This window comes from Musa acuminata, chromosome BXJ1-11 (assembly GCF_036884655.1).
Source record: "Musa acuminata AAA Group cultivar baxijiao chromosome BXJ1-11, Cavendish_Baxijiao_AAA, whole genome shotgun sequence".
In the NCBI taxonomy this organism is placed as follows: Eukaryota; Viridiplantae; Streptophyta; class Magnoliopsida; order Zingiberales; family Musaceae; genus Musa; species Musa acuminata.
In genome coordinates, this window is record NC_088337.1 from 33,307,209 (window position 1) to 33,323,777 (window position 16,569).

Sequence of the window (16,569 nt, forward strand, 5' to 3'; positions counted from 1 at the left end):
CCAAGGGTGCACACAAGTGTCTTGCAAGTGGAGATAGGGAGATTGAGGAGGTCAGCGACGACGTTCTCTTAGGCCTCGATCATAGACGAGTGGTGGTGGAGGTGGTTGAGGAGCACATTGCAAGGAGGGGCATAATGTTGACATCGATGAGGGGAGTACACATCTTCGGGTCTTGCTTTGATAAGCAACGAATCTCTACGATGGCTTTAATAACGACTTCGATTTCGTGATGATGAAACGCAAATACAGATACAAAGAAACAAAAGAAACACTCAACCACTACATCAACGTCGATGCTAATCACGTCATCACCCGCCACCACCAATTGAAACGTTGAACTTAGTATTTTAGTTTTTATATTTTAAAAATTATATTGATATTTTTATAACTATGAAAGTGAAACATCTAGATCTATTTATTTTAACGATATTAGTCTAAATTAATCTAAATTTAGACTAATATCATTAAATTAATCTAAATTAATCCTATTTTTAACTCCTGCACTATTGCATCGTAAAAGGTTATGTCTTGGAGAGCTGCTAGATGTTTTGGAGACCCCAAGAAGAAACTGCCAGCATGAGATCCACTTCAGCAGCTGCATATTTCCAACTGCTGCACTGATTGCGTCTTTTTGATCGATCCACTTGCTACATCTTACCATCTCCATCATCTCTCTCCAAGAGTTCATTTTTGATCAATCCACTTGCCTTGGTCTTCTCGGCGTCGAGTCTCGCTTCATCTACGCCATCATCATTAACTGCTTTCTCCCTCAGAAACACCAGCGACCATCCCCTGCTTTAACTGAAAAGGAATACATCGATGTCTGGGAAACAGCTCACCGTTCCTCAAAGATGAGCTCTCAAAGCCCACGGCATCTTCACCCAGAAGAACTGATACATTTTCTCGACTTGATACGACCTGTCACATGCATTATAATCATGTCAAAGACAACAACTGATACATTTTCCAGCGACCAAAAATGCATAACATATGATCTCAATCATTGAATTGACAGATTTTTTTTTTGAAAAAATGAAAACAATAAGAGTTTTATAACAATATGAAACATTATTAAAAACCATACAGACACCATTCCTAGAGTTCTCATAACAATTTAAACAACTGCACAATATCAAATAACTAGCAAGACTAAGTTAACTCTTAAAAAGTATACGAAAATTAGGTAATAGAAAAAATAAGAGACTTCCCCAAGGTCGAAAAGCTCTCTTGTTGAGTTACCCAGTGTCATGAAATTATTTTTCCAGCAGTCCTTTCCTGATTTATAAGCTAGCACGGAGTTACCATTCAGGACTGGAATCATTCAGCACCTTCTCGGTCATAAAATGAGAAGAATTAGTGTGGTCACTGCAGCAGCCCACTTTTCTTTCCAAACCCAATTGCTAGAACATAGAGAATCACACAGCCAACAATGGTGCCCCAGGTGGTCTCCCAGAATTTGTGATATGGAGCATTATAGAGATCGATGCCAATGTTCATACCAAATAGACCTACAAGCACTACACCAGCAGTAGTCACCACCGTTGCAGTGCTCAGCATGACCCCCATCTGCAGCAGTTGATTCTGTTTCTCATCCAGCATAATGTTTATGTAGTCTTCAGTGTCATCCACATACTCCCTCAACTTTGCAGAGGTGGCAAATAAATAATCTGGTGAGTTAGCAGTGCAGGAAAAAAAAAAAAGAAGAAAGAAAAGAATAGTAATATGGTAAGAAGATATTTTCACAAGTAATAAGCTGGAGCATGTTCATGATCATCTAGTTTATCAGGCATAGTTCAGCATTTCATCAAGACGTGCATGCTCCAAAGACTGACAAATGAGCCTAAAATGCCTATTTGGCTAAGTTTTGAGTTTAGGCTATCAACATCCCAAACATCTGTTGAACAGCCACAAGGATGATCTTAATATCATGAAGACAAACCCAAATAGAAATGCCTAGAAACTGTCTGATTATGGATTATATTTGTTCATTGGAAGTAATGTTCAGTTTGGTTCATTTGCATAGTAACTCGTGCACCAATAGTTTATCCAGTGGTGACAGTTCATGAGTCCATTATACTCACAATTATAATTCAAGATTCATCACGGTCACCGATATCAAAGATTTTATATACGTGTGTGTGTGTGTGTTCATGATCTTGTTGGTGATTACAATGGGAAGGGAAAACACATACATGATATAGCTTGTTAAGAGTGCCATCAATCTGCACAAAGTAAGCCTCCAAAAGCATCTCCAGCTCCTCAATATTAGGCTTTAAGGCTCCAAAACTTTCACGGCAGCTCTCTGTCTCAACTCTGAACTCATCATCCCTGAACATGCATAAAATTTCATGCAAAGAACTTAGTAAGATTAAACATGAAGTTTCATGGCGTGTTAAACACAATATATAAGACATTATGTAAGAATAGAGGTCTTATGCAAATGCTCTAATGAATAACCAAGTAAACTACAGAAATAGCTAACAGTTAGTTTTAGCTTTTGGCCCTTGATTATGCTATCCATAATTAATTAGAGCAGCCATTCAAGCTCACATTAAAAGCTGAAATATGTTATCATAACAAGACTGCAATTATCAAGAAGTTAGACATGTTGTTGTGTGGCCATTCAATATAAATACAAGAAAGAACATACATCAATATCTAGAAAGCACTAAGCACTACTCAATTCACACTTGTGTGAGGTTTTACTGCAAAATATGCCCAGTGGGGCTGAACTTGACCACAACTTTTCCAGCATGCGAAAAGGCATCACAATGCTAAGACACTTCATAGTTCCAGGGCTAGGGGTGTGCATTGTCTGGTTCAGCTTGTTCTATGTATATATCCAAACCATTGATGAAAAGTTCAACAGAACAATTTGTCTCACCATATAAACCAATTTGAATGAAATCAGAGTGTTCACAATCTGGTTTCTAATACAATTTGGACCAAATGCATTTTGACTAAACTCTCAGTGCTTTCGACCAAAGCCTTATACAAAGGCCAAATTATAACTATTTATTAATGCAAAAAATAAATGTAATATATGCAAAATGGCATATGCTTCATTTCGGTTTAAAAAATACACAAAAATGAACTGAATGAAAAACTGTATTTCTCAATTTTTTTCAGTTTAAAAGCTGAACAACTTTATCTTTTTTTGGTCTTCTCTCTCTCTCTCTCTCTCTCTCTCTCCTCCCACACCTTCTCGTCCTTGTCTGAGTGATTACCACCTCCTCGTCTGTGTTGCCTTCTCATACTTTCATGTTCCATTGCCCAACCTGTTTAGAGTGTCGATATGTCGTCTGATACCAATACTGCACTGGTCCAATCACCAACCAGCATTGGTACCAGACCAAGACTTTAAACGACATAAATAATACTCTTTTTCTTTCATTTTACACCACATAGAATCCATACTATAATATTGAAAAAAAGTGAGAAACTCAAGAATCCATACTATAAAACTCTCTCTCACCCTTTTGCGGTTCTATATAAATCACAACCAGCTTTTATAAATGATCAGGTCCTGTGAAATAGCACAATAATGTACCTTATCATCTAAATTCCCATATTCTTCGGATTGATTTATCTCAGCAATGTCTTAAATCTCAGTTAAGGATTCAACATCTTGTGATCTTTTTTATTTATAGGACCTCATTATGATGCAACCAGTAGTTGTTGCTTGTTAGAGCTCATTGTTAGAGCAAGTGGCATCAATAAGACCAGCCAGTTATATAAAGCTTCTTAACATGTCAAAATATAATCATGATATTATAACCAATGTGGTAATCAGAAGTCATTGTGGTGATCAGAAGCCATGGAAGCAGGATAATTAAAAGCCTAGTCATAAATGCTTCAGAAGTTACCATTCCTCCAAGTAAACTATTTGTATGTGATTCACAAGTTCCGTTTAAAAAATAAAATGCTGTGAAAGCTAACACAAGATTTGAAGCATAACTAATGTGACTAGGATGACCCTTAATTTACTAATATGCATTGCACCATGCATCAGAAACCATACAGCTTCTTTGATGCATGCAACAATGCAGAAGAAAACAAGGGCAATGATACACCATTCATCAGAAACTACACAGCTACTTTAAAGTGTATAATTGTGCAGAAGAAAAAAGAGTGCCATGTTATCAACTTCTATCGAAGTTATCTGATTAGTGTGCACGTTGAAGGCAAATAGCAATGAAATATAGTTGATTCTCTTTCTCACTATTTATTAAACCAACAATAGCTTACCCATCATCCGCCTGCTCAGATGCATCATTATCCAAGTTAATTCTAGATGAAGATTCACCAACTCGCTGACTAGCAAGCTTATCTGTTAGGTACATCTCAGCCATGTCCATGTCATCATCCAGTAAATGTTCAAGTTCATCCCTCACCTGTGATCATGTAGTGACACTGAGGACAACGCTATAACATGACACAAGTGCTGTCTAGGGGACCAAGTGAGCTACACCATAACATGACATGATATGCACATAGTCAACTTAATTGGATTTGAATCTAAACATGTCAAGATATTCACCAAAAAGAAAAAGAGAAGAATTTTAATTATGGTAATTTTTTATTCTAGATTGTGTCAGTAAACCAAAGAAAGATATCCCAAGATTTTGAGTAACTGCTCCTTCACACTCTTTCACTGGGAAAAAGAGAAATGCCTCCCTGAGACACTGGTGAAGGAAACAAATTTCTTGTCATGCACAGGACAACAATGAGGGATGGTCTTAAGTCAAATCTGGCAATCTTCAGAGATGGATGATACATGTTTCAGGAGGTTTACAAACTTAAAGTAGAATAGATGTATAGTATAGAAATAATAAACTGGATGAGTAACAGAGTAGCTTTAATAAATGTACATACGCCACTATACATTTCAGCTTTGTGTAATCAGGTCTTTACCCTCTGGACGCGCCCAGATATTGCCACCAAGCGAGACTTGATTTGTCTTACACGCTCAAGGTTAAGTGTGCTTATTTTCGAAGTCAATTCATCCAAAGCTGGATATGCCTCTTGTTCTAGGGCTAGTGTCTGAACATCAAAAATAAAAGAAAAGATAAGAAAAAGAAAAAAATGCATCTCATCAGCAATAAAAGCGAATTTGTGAACATGAACATACAAGGTAGTTTACATCACTTTTATACTGGACTCACTATCAATGGCAGAAAATGCTTTCCTCTCATAAAGTTTGCTAGTAGAAGTAACTGAATCACTTTAACTATAGGCATTAAAATATTGTGTGCGCATGGTCTATTATCCTAGAGAATAAACTGGTATGCGATACAGGAACAGAAAGGTCCTTATATGTGATTTGCTCCAATAAAAGGCAAAGATATACCCTTAAATTTGACAAACTGAGTCAGAAAGAAAAGAAAAAAAAAGTTAAAGAAAAGTAGAATGATGCATGAAAAGCCCAAAGATTATAACAATATTAAAATCAATATTAGGTGAATTTTTTAAAAAATGGATATGAGAGAAATGGCTCAAGCATTAAAAAAGAGCCAGACACCATAAATAGCATTATAAAAAAAGTGGATAGGTAGCAAATAGTTCCAAAGTAAAGTGAGCTAGGTTGCAGTTATTCTAGTTCAGTTGGTTGGGACAACAGGTATCTACAGGGAGACAAGAACAACTACAAACAGAAGGCAGGAAAGATACAGGAGAAGTGACAAAATAACAAGGCGCAATGCGCATAAGATTAAATAAGGCTGATGCCCCAACTATTCGGGATCAACTGCATGGATCTTCTTCCACTATTGAGATATGTACAATATTAAGTTTCTAGTTAAAACAAAATCACCTAAATAATATTTTTATTGTTTCTAGTAAAATCTTCTTAGATCTCCTTCACTTCTCTTCACACTACTAAAACTAATCAAATCAACTCATCTAAGAACAACATCTTAAGTTTCCTTTTTAATATGTTTAAACCATCTTGGATGATTCTCCCTCATTTTATCCTCAGTTGACATGATATAAATTTTAAAAGAAGATAACAGAACACGAAAGCTCCAAGCACTTCAGTGCAGAAAACACACCTCGGACTCAAGGCACCTGCAAGCAGACTCAAGACAGACTTCAAGAACTCTGAACTCAAAAGGTGCCACCTTGGTACTCCCATCATCGGTGACATCTAATTCAGGACTTGGGCTGCCTCGTGACACATCACCAGATAAGGAACCATGCTCTTTAGAGACTCCAGATCCATGTCTCATTTCCTGACCAGGAAAGGAAGGCCAGCATGATGTAGACTTTCCCATAACCTCCCCATCTAAATCGCCAGTGTCTTGAGCCTTTAGGAATAACAACAATCTAAGTCAGATTTATGTTTTAACATAGACATCGATCAAATAGAATCAAAATCAAAGAGCTAGATGTAGCTAAAGGTACTTATAATTGAACAGTCAGCAAGCATCAGAAACATATAACTTTTCCAAGTTTATGCGCTACATGAACCAAAGCAATTGATAAAAAACTGGATCCAATAGTTCAATGAGAAATCTCAACGATCACTGTGGCGAACTAATAGAAAACAGGAATCTCGCTGTTAAAATTACTGCTAAAAGGAACGAAATCTTCCCGCGAGAGTGGTAACAAAAAAGCAAACAGGAACAACATAATGGTATTGAAAGAAGGGAAGAACGCAATCACCTCCTGCTGAGGGGCGCCGTAGGAACTGGAGACCCTGGATTGAAGGTCCTGGACGAAAGGGGCGACCAAGGGGTCACTTGAGTTGGGGATGAGCACCTCGGTGGCGGTGACGACGGCCTTGATGTGCTCCAGGTTGATGACGATGGCCCGCTCCCGTCCGAGTATCGTAGACGGGTAGGAGAGCAAAGGATCGAGGACCCGCAGGTCGCGGGCGGGGAGCCCCGTTCGCCGCATGATGGAGTGCTTCCCCACCTCCTCGTGGTACGACCGTCCGGAGTCCGACAAAACCAGCCACGCCCGGTTGACGGTACCCTTCCGTCTCCCTGCCGCGGCCGGGGCCGCCCGGTGGTGGACGTCGTCCTCCGGCGTTGGCTTCGGCGACCTCACCATCGATCGAGGGAGAAGGACCTAAAGAAGAAGAAAAAGAGAGCGCCCGATCATCTTATAACTTGTCCGCCACAGGGATGGAGTCGAAGACGCACGTCGGCGGCTTAACCGCCTCGCCGTATAGAGCCCACTAAAAATCGAGGGCCCACTAAAATTCCTCAATCCATCGAGGACTTAGGCCCAAAGGCAGCCAATAAAGTGGGCTTAAGAGGATGACTTGGTCCTCGAAGCAGAGTGAGTTCGGTTTACACTAGGAACAATTACCATCATCATGGTGCCAAACTGCACTACGCGTCTCGAATCAAATAGCAAATTCGAAGAGTTTCCATTCACAACGTAGAATTTGCAACATGGGATTGACGCAACAAGGCAGAAAATTGATGAACTTATTAAAAGAAGAAAATTAGCGGAAAGTTCTCATGACAATTGGGCAGTTATGAAGGAGTTCTCATAACAAAGTTATCCGATCAAAAGGAATCTCAAACTGAATCAATCATGATCGATTCAATTAACAGAAGATTATCTTATCGGCACTTTTTTACTTTCCACACAACAAAATATCTTTTTCATCTAGATGGCGAATCTTTGGCATGCAACCCATGGTGTTCAATAGAAATTTGTTTGATTCTCTGTAAAATTCATTCCTTAGTTCAGATGATGTCCCCATTCATGCAAGAAAATAAACTTACACAACAAATTTATATACGAAGGAAAGTAGCTATTCCTGTTCAAATTCAAGTGTCCTCATGAATGGTATCCGGTTAAGCCACATGAATGTCTCTTTGATCAAAGCTTTACCAAAATGTACAGCATACTTTTTGTGCAAAAACACATTAGAGTATTCTCGATATAAAAATATTTATCACAATTCATTGCAATTGTAAAGAGAATAAATGGCCACAAAAGTACGGTTGATGATCTCGAATCAAATGTCGTGGCAACTATTATGGGGATATCTACTGCCTCCGTGGTTGAATCCTTCGAGACTGGAGAAAAAAATTCAACAAAATCAGTCATAAAATAATACATTAATATAAAAAGAACTAAAAAAACCAGTTAGATCATGGTGTGTAGTAGCTTACATTACTCATGTTTCCGTCCATTAAATCGGACAAAGAGTTCTTTGAAGCATTTCTTGGTAGCAATCTCTTGTTTCCTTTGCCAGCACCTGTAGAAAAATAATCTTAAGCAATTGCTTTTTAGATAATGCACATTTTCTGTCGTTTATCTTCTGTTACCCAATATAAACAAAAAGAATTCCTAGGCACAAGTTTAAACAATATTTTTCTCCAGACAGAATATTTTACCTAGGAGGTGTAGATCAAACCTTTAAATAGCAAAAGGAGCTTTAGCTTTTAACCCTGTAGCTCCTAAATTGTAAAAACTTGCTATGGTACCCCAGAAAAAATTCAAAGAAACACAGTAACCACTCATAACAAGAAGACTGCTTTTGAAATTTTGTAATTCCTTAAAATGGATCCACAATAACTACCTCTTTCTCCTTCCTAGAACACATTATTAGCTTAAAACTTTGTGCTTCTTTGTAATCTATCAGTAGCACGTTTCAAACATTCATTAAGGTACACAAAAACCATTTCGAAAGGAGAAAAGAACATGATCATCTTATCTAATTCCAGAATATCAATCTCTGACGCTAAAAACTGCACCTTGTAGTTAGAAGTTTTTAAAACATACACCTTCGATATATGGATATTTTTATTAAAGTTGCTGAGCAGCAAGCAAAACTCTAACACCACTCTCTCATCTCTTTACTTTATTGAGTATAACCCATCTTTTACAGTCTTGAGCTGAATATGTGTGATCCTTCAACAAAGGAGTAAGCAATGAAGCAAACACATTGATTTCTGGGTAGTCAGTTCTCAATGCCAGATTTCACTAGTGATAACCAGAGAATTGATCCATGGGAATACATAGACACCAACAAGATAAACAAAAAGATAAGCATGCAAATTATTAAAATGGCATTACCAACAGATGACAAGTTCGTGCTTGCACACAAATTTTCTGTTCTTTCATCTGAAGCAGCGGGATTTGTTTTATCACTGTCATCTCCGGCAGTAGGAATCACTTCCTCAGGACTACAGCTAGAAGAATCTAACCTAAACAAATTAGATTAAAAAAATTAGAAGTATTCTAATTAAAAAATCAGAACAGAAAGTACAAGGTTACGAATAGATCCTTCTCACCATAAAATAGAAGTATCTGCATGGGGTGATTTTGCAGATTCAAAATCAGACAGCATTCTTTGGCAACCTTTTCCTAAAGAATGAACTATGGTCTACTAAACCAAACTTCTATGTAGATAACAAAGAAGTATATATGGTAAGGAACCATTGAAGATGACATGGAAGTTTATGCGGAAACCTTGATGTCCACATTTGGGAATGTTAAATACAGCTCATTTCTAGAAAGAAATGCCAACCAGCATAACTCCACTATCCCACCCATCCACACCAAGCAACTTGGGCTCATTAGCACAAGCTATTATGATAACAAAGCAAATTAACAGTATTGAAGTGGATAAGGTTAACTTCTCCGTTTGATGAGTAAGACATGTCTGTTAACCAAGTTTTATATGCTCATACCCAAACCAACATCACTCTTGATTCTCAATTCTATACACAAGATTGAGGGTGTATGCCTTAGGCACTCATTCTATTTGAACTCGTGACCATGGGTTAATAAATTATGCTTTGCAGCATCAAACCTATTTGTGTCGAGGTTAAGATTAGCAGGGTCCAAACACCAAAACCTCCCATTTCTTCGAAGTATCAGCTAGACTCAACTGAGTCTGACCAAAACTAACCATGACTACTGAAATCAACTAGAATTTAAATGAATCCTTATGATTCCAACTTCAACTTGAATATAGCTGAGACAGTCCTACGAAAACCAACAAGCTCCAAGTGATTGCAGCAAGTCCAAATGTTTTTGACCAACTCTGATAGACTTCAGCCAAGTGCTAGCCACATCTAATTGATCCTGGTTGGTTTGGCAATTTTAACTGACCATGGCTATATTATAGCCAATTTATGGTTTTCCCTTCAGGCTTATAGGTAACTAAAATTTCAAACAAGACAAGACAAAGTTGAAATTTCAGTGACCAATCATTAAATCACAATATTTTATGGTCCAGAAGTCAAATCCCCCTATTTTGTGGCTTTATATGATCTATCTTCCAGTCCATCGCATTCTATGACATTAGAACTTTTGTATATTACATAAAATTTGATCCCCTATCTGTCACATTTTTTTTCCTTCCTACTATGTTCTCTAGTTATAAATAATGAAGACTAATAATGAAATATAATAATTTAATTAAAAGATGAAAAAGGATGTGTTTCTCACTCACCCTTCATCAGGTTGAAGGTTGCATCTACCCTGCAGCAAGCCGGTTATTTGAATTTAGCAAGCAACTATAATTACACAAAGAGCTAGGTATAAGGTAAATGATCCCACACAAACCTTATCCAGCAAAGGCATTTCATTGATGGCTTCCCAAGTCTTATCTTCTGAGTCCAAAAGCTCTACATCACCATTACCATTGGCAACCTTGCGAGTTCAATGTAAGTTTCATCAAGTCAGTATAGAACTATGTTTATGTAATCCATCCAAAGAAATTTATGCAAATTAAGAAAGATCTATCAACAGATCAGAGTTCAGGAAAAAACATAATTTTAATAACTAAATCTGAACAAGAACCTTTCGCTGCACACTAAGCACAATCATTCATGTGTTTTCTTAATTGTATGTACCTAGTGTTACAACAAAGCATGATGCCAACCATGTGACATGCCTTAGGAGGGTAGACCGGACTGGTTTCAATTATAAAGATGAAAAAGCCAAATGTTTTGGTTAAGTATTGGTTAGGTATTCTAAAAAAACCAGAAAATGAACCAAACTAAATGCACGGTTCAATCAGTTTGAACAGTCTTTAGATGAAACTGTCAGTATCATTCTGACTGAGATCATACAAATACAACAATCGAGAAGACGACATTTGATCAGTGATGGAAGTGTAGATCTGAAGGAGTTAACATTTGAACATAAAATGTATTCAAGGATTTTTTACTAATATTTAGTTTATCTAAGAATTTTAACTAATATTTGTTTTCTTATTTATCTAAACTCTAAAAGAATTGTATCATCATAATTCATTATGATGTCACTAGCCTTTCTTATTATCCAAAAGCAGCAGTAAAATAAAGGAGTCCCCATCTCTCTCTCTCTCTCTCTATCTTAAAGAATCATACAGAACACATAGGAGTTGTCTACAGTTCAGCAAAGCACCAGACATGCATCTATCACCAACTAGATTTATCAAGAGTATCACAATCTCAAAATGGACCTCTCTCCTTGAAGACAATAAATAATAAAAGCAACCAGATGACTCCCCCTCTTGCAAGAGGTCTACGCCGTTCTCTTTGGTGGGAATACATTGTTGACAGCTATAGTGTGGTCTGTCAAATTCTCTTGTATTTCTTCTTTTCTGAAGATTCACCTTTTTGGTGGGAATGAGCAACAGAAGGAAGGCTGGGCTTGTATGATGCCAGATCAGCAAAAAGCCAATCAGTAGTAATTACATGGACAAACCACTATACAAATTCTCCATGTTCTGCCCATGGTTTGCTGTTCTTACATGGCCAACCAAGCATTGCGGTCCCTCGTAAGACCAATATGTACCTATCCATAGCAGTGTACCATGTCTTGATACACTGGCACATATAGATAAACTGAAGAAGGGCTGAAAATCAGCAGAAGCAAAATATATATTTTTTTAGGGATTTTTTATCCTAATTTATTGGTATACAAATTAAATTTAAATAAGAATTACCTATAATGTAGTGGTAGGTTAAATTTCAATAAGAATGAACTATAAAGATAAATTTAAATTTATCATGCAATAAAAAGCCTAAAATTGGCTAATACATGCTAGAATGACCTATAAAATAATGTCAAAAGTAAAAAAATCATGGTGCAATGTGCTTAAATTCCTCAATTACCACCAATTAGGCCTTAATCACACTTAATCAACCTAAACATAAATTAATAAGCCTCCAGTTGCCCATTAAATAAATAAAATGGCAAAAAAACATCCTTTTAAAATTTAATTTTATCTTGATTGGCTGCTTAAACATCCCATTAAATAAATTTCTTTTCCCTGGCAAGAAATTTTATCTAGATTGGCTGTTTAACCATATATTTGAAACCCCTATTCTGCAGCTAGTTCAATTCAGCAAAACTATAACATTTCATGCTGGTGTCTTCACAGACTAAATTACATATTTCAAGACAACTAAAGTCGACCCAGGTGAGACAAGCTTTTTCTGACTAGGAATCTTCAAAAATCAGTTATAGTTGGTAACGACAAACCAAGGACCATGTCACTATCACTAGCAATTTTCAATTGAGTTCCTATAAGCCAACATATCCATGGAGTTGATGAATACTGACATAAAGGTAACATAGGCTTTGTTGATGCACCATAGCCTGGCACTACCAAATGTTAACCCTATGAAAATATAGACCTAAGTACAAGTTGATGGCTTGCAATCTGGAAATGGTATATGTCCATTACTACAATTTAGAGTATCGTTCCATGATTCTGCATGTTTAAAACAGTTAGTCCACCCAGTCACTAGGCTTGTTTTCTAAAACCTCATTGCTGGAAAAGAAGTTTAATAAAGACTGGTGGTGGTGGTGTTAAATGGATTGAGTCAAGAGACCAACCTCTCTTGATGGATGAGTTAAGCAGTCCGATATAAAAAAACTTAATTTTGAGAACAGAACTTGTTAGCAAGCAATAAAACATTGATCTTATATCTAGTCAGTAATCAGACTTGTTACTAGACGAACTTGTAAGTAAACTAGGGACCAGTCGAATTAGCCAGAAATGAGAATATGAACAACAGAGGCCAAAATATTATTGAATGAAGGAGTAGAAAATACTGGAAACTCGATATTTAATTCATAATATAAGCTTAAATATTATCATGATGAAGCTGGTTGATCTTATATCTAACTCTTTAAATTGTGAGATCCTGCCTTGCGTTTACTATTTTGAGAATCATATGAATCAACAGTACCCATATTATAACTGCAATAAGCCAAGACACAAAGGAAATTGTCAATTGTTTTCATAAGAAAAACTAATAGTAATCAGATCTGAAATTAGAGAGCTTGCCATAAATCAATTGGGGATCACAGTCCGATCTTGTTCTTAACAAATGTTTCATCCAAACTGACAGGCTCCTTTTATCAACAATGACATAAATGCAATTTATAATAATAGAGCTAGAAAGCTAAAGTGTGAAATTAATAATGTTATATTTACTTACATATTTATAGAAACAAATACCTGTGAATCCAGAGGACACTCTATATCTGCTTTTGAAGTTTCAGGTTGAGAGGTACTGCTACCGTTTGTAACACATCTCTCATTAGTCGTTGAAGGCATGAATCCTTTTAATGCAACTGCCTTGGTAGAAACCTGTGAAGTTGGAATCACCAGACAGATACTAACAGAATCTGAAGAAGATACTTGCTCTTTTCTCTCTTCATATTCAGCATTTACTGGTTCTAAATTTATTATCCCATGAACCAATTCTGTTGACATCGAAGAAGAATGTGACACAGAATTCATGTGACTTCTCACAGAACAAACTTTCTGAGATCTCTTTGTATTAGGATGAAGATTATCCTTCTCTTTCTTCATTTTACCAAGTGATTGATCAATTTGTCTGTCCATGGTTAAAGCATTTGATATGTTCTTCATAACATCCAAATCGCCAACATCTTGAACCTTATGATTCCATTTAGAACATGAGTTTGAAGCCTGTCAAGTGGAGAAGAACGAAATGCATTTAACAGGTTAAAATCATTTATCACAACATGCTTGTATAAACTTGCTCTGATCATAATTTTGTATATTGGTCAGTTTGGTACATACTGGTCAGTGTTTAGCAGCCCAATCAAGGTCCATACCGAACCATAAATACCAACCGAAATCTATTTTTCACTATTTTCTAAGTGATACCATATGGATATACCAAAACGCTACCAGTCCAACAAGTTGCAAAACCAGAATCAGACCACTATTTAAAACCTTGTTTTTGAAGTAAAATACACAAAGGAAAAAATAGAAAGGTAACAATAAGCCACCTGGTTTATATAAGAGTCAAACGCACAGAGGATCCTCCTCACAAAACTTTTATCCACGAAATTAGCAACGTGAAGAGATGCCTGGATGTTACGTCAAACAAATTCATGAGAAAACAAATGCCACCTGGTATAACCTATCGAATGCTGCAATTAAATATGATGACACAAGCATGTTCTGCTTACTCCTTTTTTCCTTGCATCATGACAAGCCTTGAAATATGATGATGGAAGCAAGACGAGATGGGAAGCATCCAATGGGGACTTGCAATGCTGAGTAAGAACTTTTAATGCAAGCAAACATATTTTTGAGAGAATATGCAATTTCTGTAACAGGAAACAAATTAAACCAAAAACCAGTATCTGCAAAGACAAGAGACAAGGAAAATAATTTCGCTACAAGAAAGACATGAACATACAGGGGTGAATTTAGCATCAACAGCATCATCAGCTTTCTGAATGGCAAGAAAAATGCCCAGTAGATATGATGCCATATAACTGGCATCATTTTGATTGCTACGGCCGCAATTTAAATTCAGTAAAGCACGTATGATGAAAATGAGCGGACTGCCAGGGAAAAGAAAGTACATCAAATAAGGTGTGAAGTGAATTGCAGCATTTCTAAATTTTAACATCATAGCTCTAAAATAAAAATCAAAACAGAAATAATTTTAAGTATGAAGATAGATATGACCTACAAAACTCAGCATAAACATCTTGATCTTGGCAATTATCAGAAGGAAAGTTTTTATCATGAGCAAGAACATGGATTACAAAAACCACAATATATCCTGGATGTTTTGTGATTGCTACTCCATCTGTCTCCTGTGCTAAAGCATTCTTGTTGATAAGAAATTTCTTATTACGTGCCGTCAGGAATGCAGTGAAGAATTTCACTGACTGAAAAAAAGGAAAAATATCAGAAGTACTATACTCACAGATAAAGCCAGACAGAAAATATATTTACAGTGAGGAACTTCACTGACTATATTATAATCACAGATAGAGTGAGAGAGAACATGTTTAGTGTACATAAAATAGAGAACTTACATCATTTCGGATATCTCCAATACAATCAACTGAAGTGAATGCAAAAGCACATGCATATCTGTCCGGTATAGCTTGTTCCATTAGTAGCTTATGTATCTTACAGAGCAATGACTTGCGGACAGTTGAAGAAGGATCCTGGACACCATAGAATTCACAATCTAATGAGAAATGTGGTTAAGAACATAAAAGGAGTAAATAAAGATGAGGCTCAACCAAGAATAAGAAAGTTTTGGTGGATCTAGAAGAGGGATGCCAGGATTTAAAGAAAAATCCAAATTTCAAAGCTTGCAATTCGTACACCATGTAGGCCTGACCATAGTTCGGATCGAATCAAAATTGAATCGGAACCAAACCGGGCCGAAACCAAAATCGAACCAGTCCAATGATTCACCGATTCCAAACCAAATTAGAACCGACATAGAGCGACTCAATTTCGATTCCTAGGTTTGGAAAATCAGAACCGTCGGTTCCAAAACCAGCGATTCCGATGCAAACCACTGGTTCCATAATTTTAAATTATTTTTTTCATTATTTAAAAATAAATTTATGAATTTTATATTTTAATTTTTTATTAAAAATAATAATAAAAAAAATTGGCGGTTTCCGGTTCGCTTACAGTTCCTGGTTTTGGGGAATAGGAACCAAAACCACTGGTTCTGAAAATTGGTATGGCCTAATACCATGTTCATTGAAAAATATATATATGTCTATGTAAATTAGCTACATATACATGAATTAAACTCTGCATAAATAACCCATCCTACCTCCAAACAGGTTAACAGTGGTCAGGATATATGACTAGTGAAAGGCTGCTAAAAGATATGCAAAAGGAGAAGATGTCAGGAGGGGCTCTTGTAGAGAATAAGCACCGAGAAAATAAAACAGCAACAGTAAACTAGTGCATGGACAACTTGATGATGATGATGAAATAAGCACATTTAGTTCCAGCATCTCAGTCCACATAACTTAAGAGTGATACACAATAAGAATAGAAGTACACAATCCTAGACATTGCACAGAACCCTTGCCAGTATTTGATTGAGCCAGCATAAGACAGTACAGTTTACAAAACTTCCAATAATTCCCAGAAATTAAAAAAAAAAAAAAAAAAAAAACACGATGTCTATTACAATATTGTAAATAAAATCACAACAGTTCCAATGATGATCATTACTTTAAGGCTTTAAGCTACATCACTCCAGTACTATCAATAAAGGAAATAAGCAGTTGCACACTGTATTAGATATATTACTAAAATAAATAAATTCTATCATGGAAAAAAAAGCATCC

General features: G+C 36.5%; 2 protein-coding genes across 5 annotated transcripts in view; both read right to left on the minus strand.

The window, feature by feature from the left end:
• Positions 1-325: 325 nt before the first annotated feature.
• On the minus strand, positions 326-7,148 carry LOC103972475 (magnesium transporter MRS2-F). 2 transcript variants are annotated; one of them, XM_065091328.1, is made up of 6 exons: positions 6,664-7,111; positions 6,051-6,305; positions 4,915-5,043; positions 4,249-4,394; positions 2,193-2,328; positions 326-918 (listed from the first exon to the last, which is right to left on the minus strand). In XM_065091328.1, exons 1-6 carry the CDS (start codon positions 7,051-7,053, stop codon positions 754-756), a joined length of 1,221 nt encoding a protein of 406 aa, XP_064947400.1. In that variant the 5' UTR covers positions 7,054-7,111; the 3' UTR covers positions 326-753. The 2 variants fall into 2 exon arrangements, with proteins under 2 accessions (XP_064947400.1, XP_009385103.2); XM_009386828.3 differs by lacking the exon at positions 326-918 and adding an exon at positions 992-1,641 and having other exon boundaries at positions 6,664-7,148.
• Positions 7,149-7,869: 721 nt separating this feature from the next.
• LOC103972476 (sister chromatid cohesion protein PDS5 homolog B) overlaps positions 7,870-16,569 on the minus strand; it is a 28,153-nt gene continuing 19,453 nt past the window's right edge. For 2 of the 3 annotated variants that reach the window (XM_009386829.3, XM_065091329.1), the window contains 11 exons: positions 15,280-15,414; positions 14,924-15,129; positions 14,649-14,796; positions 14,416-14,556; positions 14,233-14,313; positions 13,430-13,906; positions 10,537-10,623; positions 10,424-10,452; positions 9,040-9,170; positions 8,133-8,218; positions 7,870-8,036 (listed from right to left, as the gene is read on the minus strand). In XM_009386829.3, the coding sequence (XP_009385104.2) occupies positions 8,007-8,036; positions 8,133-8,218; positions 9,040-9,170; positions 10,424-10,452; positions 10,537-10,623; positions 13,430-13,906; positions 14,233-14,313; positions 14,416-14,556; positions 14,649-14,796; positions 14,924-15,129; positions 15,280-15,414 (1,551 nt within the window). In that variant the 3' untranslated portion in view covers positions 7,870-8,006. Of the gene's footprint in view, positions 8,037-8,132; positions 8,219-9,039; positions 9,171-10,423; positions 10,453-10,536; positions 10,624-13,429; positions 13,907-14,232; positions 14,314-14,415; positions 14,557-14,648; positions 14,797-14,923; positions 15,130-15,279; positions 15,415-16,569 lie in introns of those variants that run through there. The other variant, XR_010481420.1, reaches the window with a different exon arrangement.

Excerpts from the sequence above, each read along its gene's own strand:
- LOC103972475 (XM_009386828.3), bottom strand. The coding sequence starts at position 7,053 with ATGGTGAGGTCGCCGAAGCCAACGCCGGAGGACGACGTCCACCACCGG. Across the intron at positions 5,044-6,050 it reads GCAGGTGCCTTGAGTCCGAG|ACACTAGCCCTAGAACAAGA; the intron begins GTGTGTTTTCTG and ends TTTGATGTTCAG. Across the intron at positions 1,642-2,192 it reads CTCTTAACAAGCTATATCAT|TTGAGGGAGTATGTGGATGA; the intron begins GTATGTGTTTTC and ends ACCTCTGCAAAG.